Here is a 12306-nt window from a genome sequence, read left to right on the forward strand (position 1 = left end):
AATATGGAAATCCCTGGCAATTATAGACTAGTCAGTCTTGCGTCTGTGGTCAGCAAAGTTTTGGAAAGAATCTAAGGGATAGGATTTATGACTATTTGGCAAAGCATAGTGTGATAAAAGGCAGTTAGCATGGCTTTGTGAGGAGCAGGTCATGCCTCTCAAATCTTATTGAGTTCTTTGAGGAGGTGACAAGACAGGTCGATGAAGGTCAAGCAGTGGATGAGGTGTATATGGACTTCAGCAAGACATTTGATAAGGTTTCCCATGATAGACTCATTCATAAAGTCAGGAAGTATGGGATACAGGGAGAATTGGCTATCTGGATTGAGAATTGGCTGGCTGACAGAAGACAGAGAGTGGTTGTAGATGGAACATATTCTGCCTGAAGTCAGTGATGAGTGGGGTCCCACAGGGCTTTGTTCTTGCGCCTCTGCTCTTTGTAGTTTTTATAAATGACTTGGATGAGGAGGTTGTGGGGTGGGTTAGTAAATTTACAGATGACACAAGGGTTGGAGGTGCCTTTGATAAAATCGAGGACTATTGCAGGCTGCAGTGTGACATAGACAGGATGCAGAGCTGAGAAATGGCAGATGGAGTTCAACGTGGATAAATGCAAAGTGATGCATTTTGAAAGGTCGAACTCAAATGCTGAATATAGGATTAAAGACAGTATTCCTGACAGCGAGGAGGAACAGAGGGATCTGGGTGTGAAAGTACATAGATCCCTCAAAGTTGCCACCCAAGTGGATAGGGTTGTTAAGAAAGCATATGGTATTTTGGTTTTCATTAACAGGCGAATAGAGTTTAAGAGGCCCCAAGGTTTTGCTCCAGATCTACAAGTCCCTGGTGAGATCATACTTGGAGTATTGTGTCCAGTTTTGGTAGCCCTACTATAGGAAAGAAGGTTTACCAGGATGCTGCCTGCACTGGAGGGCTTGCCTTATGAAGAAAGGTTGAATAAGCTCAGACTTTTCTCTCTGGACAGAAGGAGGAAGAGAGGAGACCTGATCAAGGTATACAAGATAATGAGAGGAATAGATAGAGTCAATAGCCAGAGACTTTTCCGCAGGGCAGGATTGACTGGAGAGAAGAAGGAAAAAACATTGAGAAAAAGAGAAGAAAAGGAGAATGGACAGAATGGATGAGCTCTGGCTAGAGCATTTTCCACCGCCATTTTGTAGTGGACCACAGAGCACAGTGAGATATGTATAAAACTCCAGCCAGTGGGGGATTTTTCCTAATTCACTTTGGGTTTGATAGAGCTCCTTGATGCCATACTGGGTAAACTGCTACCTTGACATCAAGGGAAGTCATGCTCAACCTACCTCTAAATCAATCATTTTATCCACATTTGAACAAAGATCAGGAGCTGTGTAACCATGGCAGACTTCAAACTGAGTGTAAGTGAGCAGGTTATTGCTGAGCAGATGCTGCTTGATTGCACTGTTGGTGACTCCTTCCATCACTTTACTGATGATCGAGAGTAGCCTGATGGGGGTGGCGATTGGCCGGATTGGATTTTTTCTGCTTATGTGAAAGACATATCATGGCAAAGTTTCCTCATTGGTGGATAGATGCCAACATTGTAGCTGTAAAACCTGACCAGAGGGGTGATGCTATTTTCAGTACTTTTGTCGAAAGTTGTCAGGACCTTTGCAATATTGATTGCCTCCAGCTGTTTATTGACATCACACGAAGTTAACCGAATTGGCTGTAGACTGACGCTGGGCACAGAGACGGCCTGTCTTTTTTTTTACTCCTTTTTTTTCCTTATTAGGGGAACCACTCCTGATTATTTTTTCTTCTTTTTGTTTTATTAACCCCCGCACTACTGCCTAACTGTGGTAGTGCTTATTTTTTTCCCCAGCACCCATGGTGTGTGTGCAGTTGTGAGACACAGTGAGAGACACAAAGTTTCACAAATCTTTATTTAATTTCCACCACCAGCAAGATAGGAAAACACCCGGGTGGCCAGTGACAAGCAGTGCCCTTCACGTCAAAATGGCCTGTCTTTTAAAGCTGTCCTCTATCATTATTGCAGAGTTACCCATGCCTTTCAAAACTAATCAATGATTTAATCTCACATTTTGAAGATTATTCTTCATCCGTTAAAATTAATTTCTTTTCTCATCTAGTATTCAACAGTTGGAACACTGCATGTCTTGGCACAATTACAATTTTCATAGTTTTTAGAAAATTATAGTTGATCCTCTGCTACCTCCTTTATAATTTCCGTACATATTTTGTGATATATATCATTTGGGCTTGATTAACTTTTCTTAAGTTGGCTAAAAATAGAAAACCAAAGTGCGGTTTCTCTTTGAATTTTTTTTTTGGTCTAGTGGTAATTATTCCACATCCTCCCCCACAAAACAGCCTGTTTCACATGCCTCTAAGACGGAGAAATACTTAGTTACCTTCTCTGTCATTTCCTCAGATTCAATACAAAATAACCTTCTTTATCACCAACTCGTCTTTTTTAACTACAGTATCTCTTCATATGTGCTTACAAAGCCCTTGCCGCAGCTTTTTCTTTTTAGTTTTTACATTCCTTCTAGAATTTTTATGTCTCAGTTTGGTTATATATTGTTTAACTGTTGTGAATGGTCTGTTTTTAAACTTGTGGTTTGCTCAAATTTGTTTATCCCTAGAACCCAGCTATTGTTACATTTCTTTTACCCCTTTTCTAAATGTAATTAAACATATATCTAATATCTAAGTATCCCCCACTAAGGTCTGTGGTTAAATCTCTTTTTTTTTCCCAATCTATTGTTTTAGGATAGAATACTTTGCATCCTATTCATAAAACTGGATTGCAATAAAGAATTCAAACAATTGTTTCATTCAACAAAAGATTTTACACTAACTACAATGTATTAATGTATTTCAGAACTCCCGCAGCGACAACCAACTGTGTGTGAACGGTGGAGACTGAGTCTTCTGGAACATTACGGTGGCAGACCAGCTAATGATCAGTACATTCCCGAATGTAATGAGTTTGGGGAATTTAGTCCTTTGCAATGCCATGGGAACAGTGGTTACTGTTGGTGTGTCGATAAAGATGGTCGGGAAATTCAAGGAACTAGAACTGAACCCGGCAGTCCACCAGCATGTGAGAGCTTTTCAATTTGACTTTCTTTGTAAAGCGAAAATTAAAGATCGTTTTAAGGTAGAGGAAGGGAATAGTGGAAAAGTGATGTTGGTAAACATACTTCATGTCTAGTTTCCAAAATGAGAAGTTCAAATCATATGGGGAACTTTTAGCAAGTAAAGCTATCATTATATTTGTACAGCTCTTTTCATTATTGAAGTGAATCAAATACTTTTTAAAAAATTGCTATTGCTGTTGATGAGGTACTGAAATGCAGCAGTTAAATTGTGCACAGCAAGATCCCACAAATAGCAATAAGCAGGCAAATCTGTTTTATTAATTTTAGTTGAGACACATATTACGCAGGAGACCAGGGAGAACTCCTTTATCTTTGTTCAAAAATTGCCTGATGGTATCCTACTAATGGTATCTATTAGTAAAGTAATATTCCACTTCGATTTATCCAAAACAGTTTAGCACCTCACTTTCAGTCCAGCACTGGATCATCAGCAAATCTGTAGTGGTTTCTGAACCTATAACTGTTTGATTCAGAGGCATGCATACTACAAATTGAGCCAAGGTTGAACCATGCAGCATTATAGATAGCAACAATACAAAGTCACAAATTGTAAAAGTTAATCAGAATTGTTCTAGTTGCCTATTAATGATGCACAGCATTGTAATCATAGTTTTATAGATCTGAAATTCATCCTATTGATTTATAAATGTTTTCTGTTGAATTTGCCAGGTATACCAACAGTTGCACCTCCCATTACACAGCCTTCTCCAGCTCCTGTAGTGACTGCACCACGCACGGGTACCTTCCTTTTATATGCTCAGGGCCAGCACATTGGGTACCTGCCCCTGAATGGTACTCAGCTAAACAAAGAGGGAGCCAAGAGCCTGTTAGCTCTTCATGTAAAGTATCTATTTTTATAAGCTTCTCCATTGGAATATCTGCAGAGAATGTTAGTATTTGCGAAAGGAAAATATCAGGTTACTTTCTTATTTTAGCAAGTGTAAATGGACCAGTATCAGTAAATTACACCCATGCATATAAATCAAATATTGGCACAGGAACATTAATATCACTATGCAAATGAGATAAATTGAGGTACAGTAGCAATATAGCACAGTAGGTACAGTGGGAGGATTGAACAGATGTTTACTGTCAAGTTTATAAATGCAAGCCTTCCTTTAAAGTGCCTTTCATGAACTCAGGTGTTTTCCTACTGATTAATTACTTTTGACAAGTAGTCATGGTTGGAACACAGAAATGTTGTCTCTCATGCTTTGATTTGTTGAGGGCACTTAATTTTACCTCATGGAGCCAATGCTGACACTGATGGTTCAGAGGTCTGTGAATCAATCACAACCAAGGTCCAAGCCTTGGTTCCCAATCTTGGAGACAGCCAAAATTGCCAGGACAGAGCAGTGGTTCCTGCAGGGATAGCCCAGGGCATCTGCTCACATTGGTCTGTTCAACCAAAGTAGCACCTTGTGACTCTGGTTCATTTGGGCATCAGGTGTGCGGAAGCAAAGAGAAACACCTTTATCACTGGAATCATTCTGCCATTAAAGAAGGTACACTGCTGCATCGGAGTTAATTACTGTAATTCACTTTGATAGCTATTTTGGGAAGATTTGTAGCCTAGGTTGAGATTCTGGATGTAGGTTTACTGGAAGTTTCATTTTCAGACATTTCACCACCATATTAGATAACATCATCAGCGAGTCTCTTGGCTGAGGCTTCATCTGGAGCATCATGATAGTGTTACCTAGTATGGTGATGAAACATCTGAAAATGAACCTTGCAATTCAGCAAGCAAACCTACATCCTGAACTCAGTGATTTTAACTGGCATGTTTAAAAGGAGAAATTTGTCAAGGATGTCTGGGAACTCCAAACCTTATCCTACTAAGCTTCATCATTTATCCATTGCCCACCACTAGAACTTCTGCTAACACCCCCAGTAAGTCAAATTTAAATAAGTTCCAGTAGAACAAGTATTCTTACATTTATAAGGTGACTGATAAATCAGACGGTTGCCCTCTTTTTTTTGCCTTTTGGGTTATGATTTTTGAGTTATAAATCAGTTCACACTTGCTCTAGTTTCACTTAGGCCTTCTGTATGCTTTGGAGAAGGTGAGGACTGTGTGTCAAGTGTGGTGCTGGAAAAGCACAGCAGGTCAGGCAACATCCGAGGAACAGAAGAATCGACATTTCAGGCATAAGTCCTTCATCAGGAATGAAGAGCTTATGCCTGAAATGTCGATTCTTCTGCTCCTTGGATGCTGCCTGACCTGCTGTGCTTTTCTGTGTGCTTTGTCCAGACATAAAAAGTAATTAAGGAATACAGGGAATGGTCTTCACCTTTCTGAAGTAAATTAATCTCACTGCTTATTAGCAAGACATGATAGAAACACAGAAATGAAGTTATCATAGAGTCAGAGATGTACAGCATGGAAACAGACCCTTCGTTTCAACCAGAGTTCTGTTATTTACTGCACATGTATGTTATGTAACAAACTGCCAGTTCAAGCAGAGTGACATTTTAATAGTTTGGAAATCATGACCAAATTGGAATAAATAATTGATAATAACGTATGTGGGTTTGCTCGCTGAGCTGCAGGTTTGATATCCAGACGTTTCATTACCTGGCTAGGTAACATCATCAGTGGCGACCTCCAAGTGAAGCTAAGCTGTTGTCTCCTGCTTTCTACTCATAGGTTTGTCCTGGATGGGGTTCCTGGGGTTTGTGGTGATGTCATTTCCTGTTCATTTTCTGAGAGTTTGATGGTATCTAGATCTATCTATGTGTTTGTTTATGGCGTTATGGTTGGAGTGCCAGGCCTCTATGAATTCTCTGGCATGTCTTTGCTTCGCCTGTCCCAGGATAAGTGTGTTGTCCAGTCGAAATGATGGGTTTTTTTCCCTCCTGTGTGTAGGGCTACGAGGGAGAGAGGGTTGTGTCTTGTGGCTAGCTGGTGTTTGTGTATCCTGGTGGTTAACTTTCTTCCTGTTTGTCCTATGTAGGTGTTTGTAGCAGTCCTTGCATGGAATTTTGTAGATGACGTTGGTTTTGTCCATGGTTGAACTGGGTCTTTTAAGTTTGTTAGTTTTTTGTTTGAGTGTGTTGGTGGGTTTGTGTGCTACTAGGATTCTGAGGGGTCTTAGTAGTCTGGCTGTCATTTCTGAAACGGACCAAACACAGCCAGAAACCCTAACCACCTTAACCATACATCAGTTTCAGAAATGACAGCCAGACTACTAAGGCCCCTCAGATTCCTAGTAGCACACAAACCCACCAACACACTCAAACAAAAACTAACAAACTTAAAAGACCCAGTACAACCTGTGGACAAAACCAACGTCGTCTACAAAATTCCATGCAAGGACAGCCACAAACACTACGTAGGTCAAACAGGAAGAAAGTTAGCCACCAGGATACATGAACACGAGCTAGCCACAAAGACACAATCCTCTCTCCCTCGTAGCCCTACACACGGAGGAAAAAACACCACCAGTTCGACTGGGACAACACATCTATCCTGGGAGAGGCGAAGCAAAGACATGCCAGAGAATTCATAGAGGCCTGGCACTCCAACCACAACGCCATAAACAAACACACAGATCTAGATACCATCTATCAACCCCTCAGAAAACAAACAGGAAATGACATCACCACAAACCCCAGGAACCCCATCCAGGAGGAAGATATAAATAGAAAGCAGGAGACAACAGCTTCGTTTCACTTGGAGGTCGTCACTGATGATGTTACCTAGCCAGTAATGAAACGTCTGGATATCAAACCTACAGCTCAGCGAGCAAACCTACACCCTAAATTTCAACCTGAGCTACAAATTTTGCAACTGACAATAATGTCATATTCTGTAAATCAATTTAGAACATTATAAAGTAACTCAAGTTATGCTGCAACTTGTATGCTTTTATTTTTTTGAGTAATTTATTTTGTTTCCTTTATTGCTACTTTGAGTTTTTTTCATTGAGTAGTCACGTAATGTTTTTGCATCAGCTATTTTGCACTAATTAATAAATAACAGAAGTGGTTAACTTCATACTTGGATAAACAAAACATTTAACACCCACAACACAACTATGTAAACTATAGAACAAAGAAAAGTACAGTGCAGAACAGGCCCTTTGGCCCTCGATGTTGCGCCGATCCAAGCCCACCTAACCTACACTAGCCTACTATCCTCCATATGTCTATCCAATGCCCGTTTAAATGCCCATAAAGAGGGAGAGTCCACCACTGCTATTGGCAGGGCATTCCATGAACTCGCTACTCGCTGAGAAAAGAATCTACCCCTAACATCTGTCCTATATCTACCTCCCCTTAATTTAAAGCCATAGCTGACTCCATACATGGAAAAAGGTTCTCATTGTCAACCCTATTTAAACCTCTAATCATCTTGTACACCTCTATCAAGTCACCCCTAAACCTTCTTTTCTCCAATGAAAACAGCCTCAAGTGCCTCAGCTTTTCCTCATAGGATCTTCCTACCATACCAGGCAACATCCTGGTAAACCTCCTCTGCACCCGTTCCAGGCCTCCACATCCTCCTAATAGTATGGTGACCAAAACTGCACACAATACTCCAGATGCGGCCGCACCAGAGTCGTATACAACTGCAGCATGACCTCAGGACTCCGGAACTCAATTCTTCTACCAATAAAAGCCAGTACGCCATATGTCTTCTTCACAGCACTATTTACCTGGGTGGCAACTTTCAGAGATCTGTGTACATGGACACCAAGATCCCTCTGCTCATCCACACTACCAAGTATCTGACCATTAGCCTAGTACTCCATCTTCTTGTTACTTTGACCAAAGTGAATCACTTCACACTTACCTACAGTGAACTCCATTTGCCACCTTTCTGCCCAGCTCTGCAGCTTATCTATATCCCGCTGTAACCTGCCACATCCTTCCTCACTGTCAACAACTCCACCGACTTTCGTATCATCCGCAAACTTGCTCACCCAACCTTCTAGCCCCTCCTCCAGGTCATTTATAAAAATGACAAACAGCAATGGTCCCAAAACAGATCCTTGCGGAACACCGCTAGTAACTACACTCCAAGATGAACCTTTACCATCAACTACTACCCTGTGTTCTTCCAGCCAGCCAATTCCTAATCCAAACTGCTAACGCACCCTCAATGCCATACCTCCGTATTTTTTTGCAGTAGCCTACCATGGGGAACCTTATCAAACGCCTTACTAAAATCCATATACACCACATCTACCGCGTTACCCTCGGCCACCTCCTTAGTCACCTTCTCAAAAAATTCTATAAGGCTTGTGAGGCACGACTTGCCCTTCACAAAACCATGCTGACTATCCTTGATCACATTATTCCTATCCAGATGTTCAAAAATCCTATCCCTTACAATTCTAAGACTTTGCCCACAACAGACATGAGACTCACCGGCCTATAGTTACTAGGGTTATTCCTACTCCCCTTCTTGAACAAGGGAACAACATTTGCTATCCTCCAGTCTTCTATTCCTGTAGACAACAAGGACGTAAAAATCAAGGCCAATGGCTCTGCAATCTCCTCCCTTGCGTCCCAGGGAATCCTAAGATAAATGCCATCAGGCCCAGGGGACTTATCTATTTTCACCCTTTCCAGAATTTCCAACACCTCTTCCCTTCATATCTCAAAGCCATCCATTCTAATTAATTGTGACTCAATATTCATATCGGCAACAATGTCCTGTTCCTGACTGAATACTGACAAAAAGTATTCATTCAGTGTCTTTCCAATCTCTTCAGCCTCCATGGACAACTTCCCACTACTATCCTTGACTGGACCTTTTCCTCGGAGAAAGTGAGGACTGCAGATGCTGGAGATCAGAGCTGGAAAAGCGCAGCAGATCAGGCAGCATCTGACCTGCTGCGCTGGACCTATTCCTACCCTAGTCATTCTTTTATTTCTGACATACCTTTTATTGCTGGACCTATTCCTACCCTAGTCATTCTTTTATTTCTGACATACATTTCTGATTCCAATTCCTTATTAAATCACGGCTCCCTCACACGACCCTTTCCTCCCTGCCTGACAGGTACATACTTATCAAGGACACTCAATAGCTGCTCCTTGAACAAGCTCCACATATAGACAGTGCCCTTCCTTTGAAGCCTACTTTTCCAAGCCACGCATCCTAAGTCATGCCTCACCGCATCATAATTTCCCTGCCCCCAGCTATAACTCTTGCCCTGCGGTGCACACTTATCCCTCTCCATCACTAGAGTAAAAGTCACCGAATTGTGGTCACTGTCCCCAAAGTGCTCACCTACCTCCAATTCTAACAGCTGGCCTGGTTTGTTACCCAGAACCAAATCCAGTATGGCCTCACCTCTTGTTGGCCTGTCTACATATTGTGTCAGGAAACCCTCCTGCACACATTGGACAAACACCGACCCATCTGACGTATTCGAGCTATAGCTTTCCCAGTCAATATCTGGAAAGTTAAAGTCCCCCATAACAACCACCCTATTACTTTCACTCTTCTCCTGAATCACCCTCGCAATCCTTTCTTCTACATCTCTAGGACTATAAGGAGGCCTGTAGAAAACTCCTAACAGGGTGACCTCACCTTTCCTATTTCTAACCTCAGCCCAAACTACCTCAGATGGCGAGTCTTCATCCAACGTCCTTTCCATCGCTGTAATACTATCCTTGACAAGCAATGCCACACCTCCCCCTCTTTTACTCCCTCTTGTGGAGGCTTTCCAGTAAGGTGATATGTGTAAACTTGCATTCATGTTTGAATTTCTCCAATTGTTATACAGATTTGTAAGGTTTTCCAAAATTGATTCATTGTTGTTTTCAGTTTTCCAAATGGTTGTTTATCAGACAATTAACTTTTCTTTGGTTTATTTTTCACTAAGGGTTCAATTGTTATTGGTATTGATTACGACTGTAGGGATAAGATGGTTTACTGGACTGATGTTTCTGGCCGAACTATTAATCGTGCTAGTTTGGAACCAGGTGCTGAGCCAGAAACAGTTATTAACTCAGGTGAGTTCTTTATTCGAGGTCCTAAAATTTATCAAGTCTTCACAAGGCAAATATTATGAAGAGAAAATTATATGAAATATACTTAAAATTTTATAATTTTGATGTAATTTTGAACAGACAAATAAATAATGTTAACAAGCATTTTTGAGGCCATGTGGTCTCACAGTGGGGTGATTGAGGCCTTTAATTGGTCAAAACGGCCTCTTCCCACCCTCATGACAATTTCATCCATTTCCAGCAGAGACTAGCATCGAGGAGAAAGCCTAGTAACTTTCACTACACCAGCTGATGGTTGGTGGAGACTGGTTACCTCCTTTCGTGTTCCCCAGGCTGAGGAAACCCCCTCTCAACACCAAAGTCTTCATAAGACCTCCTTTCCTAACAAAAATACCACCAAATTCATCTGTTCCTTCCTGTCACCGTGCACATTTGCCTATCCATCCAGTCCAGCAGTGATCTCTGTTTGGAACTAAGTGTTTTTTTGTTTTGCTGCTTTTGTGAGAATTGTTGACCATCAGATTGACCGGCAGCCCTTGGGTTACTCCACCCCCACTCTCACAATAAGACAAGTGGTAAAAGCCTCACCTCAAGCAGTTAGTGCCCAATGAGCATTAAATGGCTATAGTGTAATATGCCAGAGTGTGTGGAACCCAGCACTAACATTTAAAGGGGAGGACAAGAGAACCCTAACAGTATAAAATCCAACCCAATTTTACAACCCAATTATTGTTGTAAATCAGATGGATACTGAATCATTTGTATCACCACTTTTGTGTTTCTGCTCCAACTTTAGACCTGATTAGTCCTGAAGGACTGACCATAGACTACCTCCACAGAAACATGTTTTGGACTGACAGTGGACTGGATAAGATAGAAGTTGCTAAATTGGATGGATCTGAACGAAGAGTTCTTGTTGATACTGATCTGGTAAATCCCAGAGCAATTGCAGTGGACTCTCTTAATGGGTAGGTTTCATATAAAGGTATCAAGTTTTATAACTTCAGAATTTTCCAGAACATGATTTTTTTAAATATCTGACATGCTTTCTTACCAATTAAACATACATTGCCCTTGTAGACAACATGATTATAGCTTTTGCAAGTCATAAACCAAACAACAGGGTTTTTCCAAAATGCTAACATCTGACAACCATCTGAATTAGATGTTACGGCAACATGTTGCCCAGATGTTGCCACAATATACTGTAGATCTAAAATGCTTCCACTGTTTATAGAATGGAGAAAGTTTACGTAGCAGAAAATTGAATGTGCATATTACTTGACTAATAGCAAATTTCAGAGAATTTTTAAAAATGGGACTAGCAACTGTTGCCTTTTAAGATAGTTGACATTGTTCTAGTTAAGGCTATTTTGTAAATGGAATATGATAGGCTCCCACTGTCTTTCAATTAAATACACAGCCTTGTTTATATTAATTATCTTGCTCTTCTGCTTTCCCTTCAGCAACCTTTACTGGACAGACTGGAATCGTGAAGCTCCTAAAATTGAGACTTCTCATGTAGATGGAACTAACAGAAGGGTATTAGTTTCAAATGATATTGGATTGCCAAATGGATTGACATTTGATCCTTTTTCCTCACAACTATGTTGGGCTGATGCTGGTATGTTTCACAGGCTTAGTATACTTTATTATTCAAGGAAACATTTTAAGAGATCAAGTTAGTTGGCATTAAAGCAAAAAAAAGTTAAGGACATACACTTTTGAAATTTGCAGTTGAATACTAACAACCTTTCTTTTTGCTTTCATTGATGAAAGGAACCAAAGATCTGGAGTGTGTTTTTTCTGATGGTACAGGAAGACAGGTGGTGCAACGTGGTCTAAACTATCCCTTTAGTATTGTTGCTTATGCAAATCACTTCTACTACACAGACTGGAGAAGGTAGGAGCAAAGTTTAATTGAAGTGTAACTATGGCCTACATTTTGCAGCCCCACTGGGTATGGGGAATAATAAAGTACAGTATGTCAGATGGCTACCTACCCACTTATAGCTGACCTGTTCCCATAATCCATTAGTTAACAAGATATCAAAAGTGGCAGCCTGCCTGCCATATTCAGTTAAATAATCAAAGGTCAACAGATTGTTTTAGCAAGCTTATTGACTAAGAAAATACACTACCCAGAACATATTGACAGGCAGCTAGT

At 40.8% G+C, this 12306-nt stretch overlaps 1 protein-coding gene across 7 annotated transcripts in view; it reads left to right on the forward strand.

Moving 5' to 3' along the window:
• nid2a (nidogen 2a (osteonidogen)) overlaps positions 1-12306 on the forward strand; it is a 127645-nt gene that overhangs the window by 109397 nt on the left and 5942 nt on the right. For all 7 annotated transcript variants that reach the window (XM_060829167.1, XM_060829165.1, XM_060829163.1 and 4 more), the window contains 6 exons: positions 2891-3112; positions 3840-4009; positions 10013-10142; positions 10936-11107; positions 11606-11763; positions 11919-12042. In XM_060829167.1, coding sequence (XP_060685150.1) covers positions 2891-3112; positions 3840-4009; positions 10013-10142; positions 10936-11107; positions 11606-11763; positions 11919-12042 — 976 coding nt within the window. The remainder of the gene's footprint in view (positions 1-2890; positions 3113-3839; positions 4010-10012; positions 10143-10935; positions 11108-11605; positions 11764-11918; positions 12043-12306) is intronic.

This window comes from Hemiscyllium ocellatum, chromosome 8 (genome assembly GCF_020745735.1).
Source record: "Hemiscyllium ocellatum isolate sHemOce1 chromosome 8, sHemOce1.pat.X.cur, whole genome shotgun sequence".
Lineage (NCBI taxonomy): Eukaryota > Metazoa > Chordata > Chondrichthyes > Orectolobiformes > Hemiscylliidae > Hemiscyllium > Hemiscyllium ocellatum.